Raw genomic sequence first — 13,369 nt, forward strand, 5'->3', positions numbered from 1 at the left:
ATACGCCCTGTAGACCCCAGTCTGTGGCCCCTGTATCTACGTCCCCCTGAGGGTATATACTTTATATATCTATATACGCCCTGTAGACCCCAGTCTGTGGCCCCTGTATCTACGTCCCCCTGAGGGTATATACTTTATATATCTATATACGCCCTGTAGACCCCAGTCTGTGGCCCCTGTATCTACGTCCCCCTGAGGATATATACTTTATATATCTATATACGCCCTGTAGACCCCAGTCTGTGGCCCCTGTATCTACGTCCCCCTGAGGGTATATACTTTATATATCTATATACGCCCTGTAGACCCCAGTCTGTGGCCCCTGTATCTACGTCCCCCTGAGGGTATATACTTTATATATCTATATACGCCCTGTAGACCCCAGTCTGTGGCCCCTGTATCTACGTCCCCCTGAGGATATATACTTTATATATCTATATACGCCCTGTAGACCCCAGTCTGTGGCCCCTGTATCTACGTCCCCCTGAGGGTATATACTTTATATATCTATATACGCCCTGTAGACCCCAGTCTGTGGCCCCTGTATCTACGTCCCCCTGAGGGTATATACTTTATATATCTATATACGCCCTGTAGACCCCAGTCTGTGGCCCCTGTATCTACGTCCCCCTGAGGGTATATACTTTATATATCTATATACGCCCTGTAGACCCCAGTCTGTGGCCCCTGTATCTACGTCCCCCTGAGGATATATACTTTATATATCTATATACGCCCTGTAGACCCCAGTCTGTGGCCCCTGTATCTACGTCCCCCTGAGGGTATATACTTTATATATCTATAGACCCCCTGTAGACCCCAGTCTGTGGCCCCTGTATCTACGTCCCCCAGAGGGTATATACTTTATATATCTATATACGCCCTGTAGACCCCAGTCTGGGCCCCTGTATCTACGTCCCCCTGAGGATATATACTTTATATATCTATATACGCCCTGTAGACCCCAGTCTGTGGCCCCTGTATCTACGTCCCCCTGAGGGTATATACTTTATATATCTATATACGCCCTGTAGACCCCAGTCTGTGGCCCCTGTATCTACGTCCCCCTGAGGGTATATACTTTATATATCTATATACGCCCTGTAGACCCCAGTCTGTGGCCCCTGTATCTACGTCCCCCAGAGAATATATACTTTATATATCTATATACGCCCTGTAGACCCCAGTCTGTGGCCCCTGTATCTACGTCCCCCTGAGGGTATATACTTTATATATCTATATACGCCCTGTAGACCCCAGTCTGGGCCCTGTATCTACATCCCCCTGAGGGTATATACTTTATATATCTATATACCCCCTGTAGACCCCAGTCTGTGGCCCCTGTATCTACGTCCCCCTGAGGGTATATACTTTATATATCTATATACGCCCTGTAGACCCCAGTCTGGGCCCCTGTATCTACGTCCCCCTGAGGGTATATACTTTATATATCTATAGACCCCCTGTAGACCCCAGTCTGTGGCCCCTGTATCTACGTCCCCCTGAGGGTATATACTTTATATATCTATATACGCCCTGTAGACCCCAGTCTGTGGCCCCTGTATCTACGTCCCCCTGAGGGTATATACTTTATATATCTATATACGCCCTGTAGACCCCAGTCTGGCCCCTGTATCTACGTCCCCCAGAGGGTATATACTTTATATATCTATATACGCCCTGTAGACCCCAGTCTGTGGCCCCTGTATCTACATCCCCCTGAGGGTATATACTTTATATATCTATATACGCCCTGTAGACCCCAGTCTGTGGCCCCTGTATCTACGTCCCCCTGAGGGTATATACTTTATATATCTATATACGCCCTGTAGACCCCAGTCTGTGGCCCCTGTATCTACGTCCCCCTGAGGATATATACTTTATATATCTATAGACCCCCTGTAGACCCCAGTCTGGTCCCTGTATCTACGTCCCCCAGAGGGTATATACTTTATATATCTATATACGCCCTGTAGACCCCAGTCTGTGGCCCCTGTATCTACGTCCCCCAGAGGGTATATACTTTATATATCTATATACGCCCTGTAGACCCCAGTCTGTGGCCCCTGTATCTACGTCCCCCTGAGGATATATACTTTATATATCTATATACGCCCTGTAGACCCCAGTCTGTGGCCCCTGTATCTACGTCCCCCTGAGGGTATATACTTTATATATCTATATACGCCCTGTAGACCCCAGTCTGGCCCCTGTATCTACGTCCCCCAGAGGGTATATACTTTATATATCTATATACGCCCTGTAGACCCCAGTCTGTGGCCCCTGTATCTACGTCCCCCAGAGGGTATATACTTTATATATCTATATACGCCCTGTAGACCCCAGTCTGTGGCTCCTGTATCTACGTCCCCCTGAGGGTATATACTTTATATATCTATATACGCCCTGTAGACCCCAGTCTGGGCCCCTGTATCTACGTCCCCCTGAGGATATATACTTTATATATCTATATACGCCCTGCAGAGATTTTGGGGGCTTTGGGGGGCTGCAGGGAGATCCGTCGTCCTATACAGGGTCACTGCTTACTAGCAATTCCCTGGGAACGGTGCGGTGGATTTAGATCTTATTTTTGAGCCTTTTTAACCCTTCAGTCTCAGATTTATAGTTGTTAATCCGCTTTTCAGATGCGCCGGAGCGGGGGCCGCAAGCGCCAAATTACCTGGCAACCGCAGATCGTCAGAAACCCGACCCCGGAGCCGAGGACAAAGAGCCGAGCGACTCTGCAGCGTCAGAAGCGTCACTGATCCCTCGGCGGTGAGCGCGGCCTTGTCCCGGGGCGGGACGGTGGGGAGCGGCGGCCCCTGGTACACGTTGGCACTGGATGTTGTAAGACGTTACTGACCCCCGGCAGCGGCGCAGAAATGGGCGACGGCGTCTAAAATTCTGCAACGTCCGTTCCTGTCTGCCCGACTTGCTTTACCGCGGACCATTGGCCCCTGGGGGCCGCCATTATGTGCCATTAATACCAGCGGGTACAGAAGTGGCGCCAGTGATGATCTCGTCCCTTGCATGAATATTTGGGGGAAGAGCTGGAATCGGCGGTGTAAACAATGGCGCACCCTGTGGTTAATACCCCGCCGGACCCTGCAGTGACGGCCGAGGGGGGATTTGAATATCTCCGGTGCTGGACACATGCAAAGCTCGGCAGACGATCCCGCCGTGTGGAAAGAATGAGGAGATAAACAAATCGCGTGGAAACGTTCCCGGGACGGACGCGTGTGATGGCCGATGTGACCATATAGAGCGGAGCGCCGGGGGGTCGGCACGGAGGACACCGCAGAGGGGCAACAGCCGGGCACAAACTCCGCACAAGGGTCCCGAGCTTTAACCCCTTACTTAACCCGTCTCACTCTTTATTTTCACTTTTTACCGTTCTTAAAAATCTCCGCTTGCTGTCAGTGAACGGATTACTCCCAGATCTCACAGCGGATCGGTTGTCACAAATGTATCTAATCTAATAATGATACATTTCACCTGCACTGATACATTGTAGCAAACCCTCAGCTGTGAGACGGACAGCAAGCAGAGCTCTTAAAGATCCGGAATTAGATCTTCATCTTTGGAACGGTTACACAACTTTCCGCTATACAGAGAAGACGCTTCATGTGCTCCCGGGACCCCTGTACAAGCTTCTCTGGGGTCCGCTGGACGCGCTGGGGCTACACTTATATCTCGGAGCCGCTTTATTGCGTCCTCTTCAGCCGCAGTTTTATCTTCAGCTTCGCGGTCGCGTGATTGGAAAAAAACAAATATAAAGCCGAATCCGCGAGAGACGAAAAAGTGAGGAGCAAATAAGAGTTATAACGGAGTCGGAGCGTAATAAGACGAGCGGCTGAAGGTCACAAGGCGGCAAAATCAGGACTAAAGACGGGAAAAGTGTAAAAACCTCTAATTACTGCACGGTCACAGCGACAAACTGTGCAGCTACCAGTAATGGCTGATAACAGAGAGTAATAGATTGTAGGGCTGGTGACTGGGAGGATAAAACCCAATAAAATAATGTTATAACTTGTATATTTCTGTACGTGTTTAGGCCGATATTAACATCTACTGGAGTCCAGACGGATGAAGAGATTGTTAAAGGATCAGAGATGGAAAAAGCATTCTCAAAGGTAAGAAACGGATATTAACTACTATAACACCGCCCCTATGTACAAGAATATAACTACTATAATACTGCCCCTATGTACAAGAATATAACTACTATAATACTGCTCCTATGTACAAGAATATAACTACTATAATACTGCCCCTATGTACAAGAATATAACTACTATAATACTGCCCCTATGTACAAGAATATAACTACTATAATACTACCCCTATGTACAAGAATATAACTACTATAATACTGCCCCTATGTACAGGAATATAACTACTATAATACTGCCCCCTATGTACAAGAATATAACTACTATAATACTGCCCCCTATGTACAAGAATATAACTACTATAATACTGCTCCTATGTACAAGACTATAACTACTATAATACTGCCCCCTATGTACAAGAATATAACTACTATAATACTGCCCCCTATGTACAAGACTATAACTACTATAATACTGCTCCTATGTACAAGAATATAACTACTATAATACTGCTCCTATATACAAGAATATAACTACTATAATACTGCTCCTATGTACAAGAATATAACTACTATAATACTGCCCCTATGTACAAGAATATAACTACTATAATACTGCTCCTATGTACAAGAATATAACTACTATAATACTGCTCCTATATACAAGAATATAACTACTATAATACTGCTGCTATGTACAAGAATATAACTGCTATAATACTGCCCCTATGTACATGAATATAACTACTATAATACTGCTCCTATATACAAGAATATAACTACTATAATACTGCCCCTATGTACAAGAATATAACTACTATAATACTGCTCCTATGTACAAGAATATAACTACTATAATACTGCTCCTATGTACAAGAATATAACTAATATAATACTGCTCCTATGTACAAGAATATAACTACTATAATACTGCCCCCTATGTACAGGAATATAACTAATATAATACTGCCCCCTATGTACAGGAATATAACCAATATAATACTGCCCCTATGTACAAGAATATAACTACTATAATACTGCTCCTATGTACAAGAATATAACTACTATAATACTGCCCCTATGTACAAGAATATAACTACTATAATACTGCTCCTATGTACAAGAATATAACTAATATAATACTGCTCCTATGTACAAGAATATAACTACTATAATACTGCCCCCTATATACAAGAATATAACTACTATAATACTGCCCCTATGTACAAGAATATAACTACTATAATACTGCCCCTATATACAAGAATATAACTACTATAATACTGCTCCCTATATACAAGAATATAACTACTACAATACTGCCCCTATGTACAAGAATATAACTACTATAATACTGCTCCTATATACAAGAATATAACTACTATAATACTGCTTCTATGTACAAGAATATAACTACTATAATACTGCTCCCTATATACAAGAATATAACTACTATAATACTGCTCCTATGTACAAGAATATAACTACTATAATACTGCCCCCTATATACAAGAATATAACTACTATAACACTGCTCCTATGTACAGGAATATAACTACTACAATACTGCCCCTATGTACAAGAATATAACTACTATAATACTGCTCCTATGTACAAGAATATAACTACTATAATACTGCCCCTATGTACAAGAATATAACTACTATAATACTGCCCCTATGTACAAGAATATAACTACTATAATACTGCCCCTATGTACAAGAATATAACTACTATAATACTGCCCCTATGTACAAGAATATAACTACTATAATACTGCTCCCTATATACAAGAATATAACTACTACAATACTGCCCCTATGTACAAGAATATAACTACTATAATACTGCTCCTATATACAAGAATATAACTACTATAATACTGCTTCTATGTACAAGAATATAACTACTATAATACTGCCCCTATATACAAGAATATAACTACTATAATACTGCTCCCTATATACAAGAATATAACTACTACAATACTGCCCCTATGTACAAGAATATAACTACTATAATACTGCTCCTATATACAAGAATATAACTACTATAATACTGCTTCTATGTACAAGAATATAACTACTATAATACTGCTCCCTATATACAAGAATATAACTACTATAATACTGCTCCTATGTACAAGAATATAACTACTATAATACTGCCCCCTATATACAAGAATATAACTACTATAACACTGCTCCTATGTACAGGAATATAACTACTACAATACTGCCCCTATGTACAAGAATATAACTACTATAATACTGCTCCTATGTACAAGAATATAACTACTATAATACTGCCCCTATGTACAAGAATATAACTACTATAATACTGCCCCTATGTACAAGAATATAACTACTATAATACTGCCCCTATGTACAAGAATATAACTACTATAATACTGCCCCTATGTACAAGAATATAACTACTACAATACTGCCCCTATGTACAAGAATATAACTACTATAATACTGCCCCTATGTACAAGAATATAACTACTATAATACTGCCCCCTATGTACAAGAATATAACTACTATAATACTGCCCCTATGTACAAGAATATAACTACTATAACACTGCTCCTATATACAAGAATATAACTACTATAATACTGCCTCCTATGTACAAGAATATAACTACTATAATACTGTGATTTTAATGCACTTTAAGCCTGTGACTGTCACTGGTATGAATCACCCGTTTTTGTGTCTATGGATATGAAGATGGACTTTGGATTTATGTGCTTTTAACGAATATGGAATAAAAGGTATTTTTTATGGACATCACCCGCGCTGGACTTCTGCTTTTTCTTACTATAATACTGCTCCTATGTACAAGAATATAACTACTATAATACTGCCCCTATGTACAAGAATATAACTACTATAATACTGCTCCTATGTACAAGAATATAACTACTATAATACTGCTCCTATGTACAAGACTATAACTACTATAATACTGCCTCTATGTACAAGAATATAACTACTATAATACTGCTCCTATGTACAAGAATATAACTACTATAATACTGCTCCTATGTACAAGAATATAACTACTATAATACTGCTCCTATGTACAAGAATATAACTACTATAATACTGCCCCATATGTACAAGAATATAACTACTATAATACTGCTCCTATGTACAAGAATATAACTACTATAATACTGCCCCCTATGTACAAGAATATAACTACTATAATACTGCCCCTATGTACAAGAATATAACTACTATAATACTGCTCCTATGTACAAGAATATAACTACTATAACACTGCTCCTATGTACAAGAATATAACTACTATAATACTGCCCTCCATGTATAGTAACGGGTCACTGATCCCTGTGATATGTGATGACTTGTTGGCATTGATGTGTTTTGGCCGTTGATTCCCCCGTTCCCGTTTACAGTCCCAGAAGCCTCAGTGTATAGCGGTTTTATTTCCCAAACTGTATAATAAAGCCCCCCAGTACGCCATCTACTTCTCATGGAGACGGCTTTGTGGCAGGGGTTTTCTTCAGTGACCTCTAACGCTATGGGGTCGGAGGCGCTGGAGGAGGATCGGGCGGTCACCTCAGGCTCCACTGTCACCCATTCCTTGCGGTGCCCCTGGCAGCAGAGGGGTTAACGTGTCCGGGGCGATGATCACTGTTTAGTGTAATAATCTGAAGTGTTTCTCTAAGATTCGTCTCTTAAGAGCCGCGACTTCAGCTACTTGTGTCAGGAGCGTAAATCTTCCCGTCCTCGGCTGTGACGAGTCAGAAAGAGATGGAAATACACAAATTCCTCCAGCGCCGGGGAAGGAGCGCCGCGGCGAAACGCCATTAACGCTTTGTGGGAAAGGTGCAGAAAAAGTGACCGGATGAAGAGGTCTTGGAAATGATTCTTATAGAGCCTAAAATCCGACCTTCCCCAAATACTTCTCGCTCCTGAAGTTCGGGCCATCCTCAGCGAGCAGCTCGGGCGCTGACGTGTTTTTTTTGCGCTGACGCGTTTTTTTGCGCTGCCATATTTCTCTGCTCCTCGGAGCTCTGGCTACACGCAGCCGGTGATTCACCTTCTTACAATTGGTCATTTCCATGTTGGGCAGTTAAAGGGGCAGATGAGCTCCTCGCCTCCTGTTCTGCCGCTTTCCCCCCGGTGACGGACCCTGCACAATATTCTCGCCTGTGACTGCAGACATTCAAATCAAACGGCAAAAATAGCCAGAATTTGCATGAAGTGAATGATGAGCGCTGAACTCCGTCCTCGCATCATTACTGCTTCCTCTTTTTTTTTTTTTTTTTGAAGCTTCATTTACTAAATACAAACCACAAAGTGTCATTATTAAAGGGCCGGTAACCCTGAGGTCTGACCCTTCTAGTGCTCCGGCACGGATAAATCGCAGAAAGTACTTTACTACAGACTCTGATGTTAGAAGTCGGTGGATGTTGCTCTTTAGTCTCTCTGCTACTGAGCTTGTTCTAATACCCAACATCCAGTGTGAACAAGCGCAGCTGCAGTGTAAGGCTTGTCCCACACGTCCAGATAATTCTGGTACCGGAATTATCAGTGTCCGTGTGCTTACATTGAACATCAGTGTGACACATGTGCGGCAGCCGTGTGCCGACTGAGGACATCACGGACCGTGCAGGAGACAGCGCTACAGTTAAGCACTGTCCCCCCCGCATGCGGTGCTGAAGCCGGAATTCATCCCTTCTTCCCAGCAGCGTTCGCTGGTAAGAACGAATGAAAAATCTTTTTTTATTTATTTTTTAAAATAAAGTTGCCGGTAATCTGCCCCCTCCCACCCCCCGTGCACCCGCCCTCTGGCCTTAAAATACTTACCCAGCTCCCTCGGCGCTTCCAACCTCTCAGCGTCGCATCTCTTCCTGTATGAGCGGTCACGTGGTGCCGCTTATTACAGTAATGAATATGCGGCTACACCCCTATGGGAGGTGGAGCCGCATATTCATTACTGTAATAAGCGGCACCACATGACCGCTCATACAGGACAAGCAGCGACGCTGAGAGGATGGAGGCGCCGAGGGAGCTGGGTAAGTATTTTAATGCCAGCGGGCGGGTGCACGGGGGGTGGGAGGGGGCAGATTACCGGCAACTTTATTTTAAAAAATAAATAAATAAAAAAAGATTTTTCATTCGTTCTTACCAGCGAACGCTGCTGGGAAGAAGGGATGAATTCCGGCTTCAGCACCGCATGCGGGGGGGACAGTGCTTACAGTAGCGCTGTCTCCTGCACGGCACATGGACTGCACACGGACAACATCCGTGTGTGGAACGTGTTTTACACGGACCCATTGACTTTAATGGGTCCGTGTAATCCGTGCGCTCCCACAAACACTGACATGTCTCCGTGTTTTCCAAACGGACACACGGTCCGTGAAAAAGGTGGTGGGATCAACAGAGCACGAGTTCTGCAGCTGCCCCCTCCCCCCAATAAACCAGGAGCTCCAGCTTCAAAGTAAAGGCCAAGAAGTACCCAGCTTTCCCCAGTAGGGATGCATTCTCCAAGTATTGAATGGGGTCTGGGTAAGCAGAGTGACTTCTCCCAGGAACAGAACAGATACAGCTGTGACTGAGAAATATCATGGCGGAGATTAACCCTTCATTATGTTCTGATGTTGCAGGAGATATACAGGCCCGATCATCCGGAGTCTGCGGACACAGCCAGGTCAGAAAACTCAAATTTGGAACATATTCGTTTCTTTATTCTTTCTTCTAATTATTTCTTGTTCTCTTGCAGCATTTCTGTAATTTCTCAAATATCAACCATTGGGGCGGCCATTGATAACACCTTCGAGTCATCGGGTAGGTAGTGGATCCTTAGAGAGGAATATGCATTGTGGTCTGTCTGTTTTAGAAGGGTGTACATCTGTTTTTAGTGAGCTCCCTCTAGTGGTAGTTGTATAAATCTGTATGTAGTGGTGGCTGTATAAATCTGTATGTAGTGAGCTCCCCCTAGTGGTGGCTGTATAAATCTGTATGCAGTGAGCTCCCCCTAGTGGTGGCTGTATAAATCTGTATGTAGTGAGCTCCCTCTAGTGGTAGTTGTATAAATCTGTATGTAGTGAGCTCCCTCTAGTGGTGACTGTATAAATCTGTATGTAGTGAGCTCCCCCTAGTGGTGACTATAAATCTGTATGTAGTGAGCTCCCCCTAGTGGTGACTATAAATCTGTATGTAGTGAGCTCCCCCTAGTGGTGGCTGTATAAATCTGTATGTAGTGAGCTCCCCCTAGTGGTGACTATAAATCTGTATGTAGTGAGCTCCCCCTAGTGGTGACTATAAATCTGTATGTAGTGAGCTCCCTCTAGTGGTGACTGTATATAGCTGTATGTACTGGGCTCCTCCTAGTGGTGACTGTATAAATCTGTATGTAGTGAGCTCCCTCTAGTGGTGACTGTATATATCTGTATGTAGTGAGCTCCCTCTAGTGGTGACTGTATATAGCTGTATGTAGTGAGCTCCCTCTAGTGGTGACTGTATATAGCTGTATGTACTGGGCTCCTCCTAGTGGTGACTGTATAAATCTGTATGTAGTGAGCTCCCTCTAGTGGTGACTGTATATATCTGTATGTAGTGAGCTCCCTCTAGTGGTGACTGTATATATCTGTATGTAGTGAGCTCCCTCTAGTGGTGACTGTATAAATCTGTATGTAGTGAGCTCCCTCTAGTGGTGACTGTATATATCTGTATGTAGTGAGCTCCCTCTAGTGGTGACTGTATATATCTGTATGTAGTGAGCTCCCTCTAGTGGTGACTGTATATATCTGTATGTAGTGAGCTCCCTCTAGTGGTGACTGTATATAGCTGTATGTACTGGGCTCCTCCTAGTGGTGACTGTATAAATCTGTATGTAGTGAGCTCCTTCTAGTGGTGACTGTATAAATCTGTATGTAGTGAGCTCCCCCTAGTGGTGGCTGTATAAATCTGTATGTAGTGAGCTCCCCCTAGTGGTGGCTGTATAAATCTGTATGTAGTGAACTCTTTTATTATAAAAATACAAAACTTACAATAAACAGCAAAAATCAAAACCCCAGCAAAAGCAACTGTCCGAGTCCAACATTATCTGTATGTAGTGAACTCTTTTATTATAAAAATACAAAACTTACAATAAACAGCAAAAATCAAAACCCCAGCAAAAGCAAAGTCCGAGTCCAGCATAACTGCCCCCAGTCAAAGCAACCCCGCAAAAGAAAACAAACTGCCTTCTTCTTTCTCAGAGAAGCTTCCTCCATCTTTCTTTCTTGTTGTTTTCGGTCCTTTACTTGTCTTTTCACTTTGATTCTCCAGATCTCCTCCTTCCCAGGTTACATCACCCAAGGAGAGAAGAAACATTTTATTAATACCCATACACACTTCATAGCAAACCTAACAAAGAAAACTCTGGTCCATCGCCCAAAAAGAAACACTATAGCCACCTGGCTTAAACACATCTATCTAAAACACACAATTTTTTTTTTTTTTTTTTAATTTTATAATTTTTTTTTTTTTTTTTGTATTTTTTCCTTTTTTTTTTTTTTTCCCCCCTTTTTTTCCTTTTTACACAGCAAATACAACCATAAACAACCTACCACCAAACCCCTCCCTCCCACCACAAAAAAACACCCACACAATACAAAAATAACCTCACCAAGGAACTCATAACCTCTTGCTTACAAGACAGGTGCTTTAACCCTGAAAGCCACAGGATCATCACCTTACATTACAATACTACATAACTCTCTATATACAACACTTACCCAGAGCCAGGATTGGTGCCTGTAAGCCCTATATCAGTAATTCACTTCTGCAAAACAAAAATCTGATCGTGAAAAGCCCCAGCCCGCCACCGGGAAACCGGAGATGACAGGCTTCTACCCTAGCAATCCTTACTCTACCAGCCGACCCTACCTGTCTAGACATCTGCCCCTATTTATCTACCTACCTTTCCCTGTCTCTCCCTGCCTGACCCTACCTAACTCACTGCGTGCCTACCTAACTGTCCCTGGGCTGTCCCTGTCCTGTCCCTAACTATCTACCTGTCCCTACTGAGGCTATCTACCTGTCCCTATCACTTACCTGCTTATCTAAGCCCTAGGTACATTAAATGAGAACCCTCTCCAGAGAAGAGAGGCCCTCGCTGCACCTAGCCGGTCATACTCCAGAGAGCGCACCTTCACCAGGGCACCCAGAATGTTCCTAAGAACCTCGTCCCGGGGGAGGATTTTCTGCTGAGTTGACACTAAGCACCGTGCGTTCCACGTGTAAAACCTGACGACTAAACTGACTAGAAATAAAGTGCCCCGATCTCGGCCACCCAGGGATCCGAATGCCCCATACGCCCACTCCGCATAGGAAAGGTGTGCCAGCCGAGGCCAGCCTATGGAAGCACCTACCCTGTTGTAGACCCCTGTATTAAAAGGACACTGAAGGAGGAAGTGCTCCATGCTTTCCAGCGTGTCGCAACACCCCTCACGGGGACAACCCCGATCATCGGAGTTCCTACACTTCAGGTTGTCCCTTACGTACAGTTTCCCATGGAAGCAGCGCCAAGCCAAGTCCCAAAACTTCAAGGGAACCCGTGTAGAATTCAATAACCTCAGCCCACCCTCCAGATCCCGACTTGGGCAATCTTTGAGCACCAGAGGCTTCTGGAAATGGGTCAACAGAACCCTCCTGTCAAGGAATTTCCTCGACATGGTCCTGATCTCCCACATTCCCAGACCCCACCGGCGGATCACCTTCAGAACCGGGGTAGTGTAAGCCGGGAGATGCTAGTGCGGTGTGCGCAGGTCCTTCACTTGCCCTCCTGTCTCCCATTCCTGGAAGAAGGGCCGAAGCCATCCCCTGCAGGAGAATACCCACGGAGGAGCCCTCTCTGACCAGAGGTTGGCGATGTTAGTTTTGACAAAAGTGTTTATTAGAAACATCACTGGGTTGACAATACCCAACCCTCCTAGTCTCCTTGTGCGATATGTGACCTCCCGCTTGACTAGGTTCAGCCTATTTCCCCATAACATCTGGAAAAACAGGCTGTAGACCCGTGTCCAGAGCGGCTCTGGCAACATGCAGACGCTGCCCAGGTATATTAACAAGGGGAGCAAAAAACCCTTAACCAGGCTAACCCTTTCCCTCAGGGTCAAAGACCAACCCTTCCATTGGTCCACCTTCTGGGCGGCGATCTTAAGTCTGCCCTCCCAATTTTGCTGGGGGTAGTCCCCAGGGCCAAATTCGATGCCTAGGATTTTTGCCGATGCCTGG

The 13,369-nt window shown here is 44.0% G+C and overlaps 1 protein-coding gene across 1 annotated transcript in view; it reads left to right on the top strand.

The window, feature by feature from the left end:
* The window catches only part of IRAG2 (inositol 1,4,5-triphosphate receptor associated 2), a 93,709-nt gene that overhangs the window by 64,507 nt on the left and 15,833 nt on the right, over positions 1-13,369 (top strand). Inside the window, exons 21-24 of the mRNA XM_069762828.1 lie at positions 2,646-2,775; positions 4,055-4,133; positions 9,754-9,797; positions 9,870-9,934. Of these exons, the coding sequence (XP_069618929.1) occupies positions 2,646-2,775; positions 4,055-4,133; positions 9,754-9,797; positions 9,870-9,934 (318 nt within the window). The remainder of the gene's footprint in view (positions 1-2,645; positions 2,776-4,054; positions 4,134-9,753; positions 9,798-9,869; positions 9,935-13,369) is intronic.

The sequence above is a fragment of the Ranitomeya imitator genome, chromosome 4, assembly GCF_032444005.1.
Source record: "Ranitomeya imitator isolate aRanImi1 chromosome 4, aRanImi1.pri, whole genome shotgun sequence".
In the NCBI taxonomy this organism is placed as follows: Eukaryota; Metazoa; Chordata; class Amphibia; order Anura; family Dendrobatidae; genus Ranitomeya; species Ranitomeya imitator.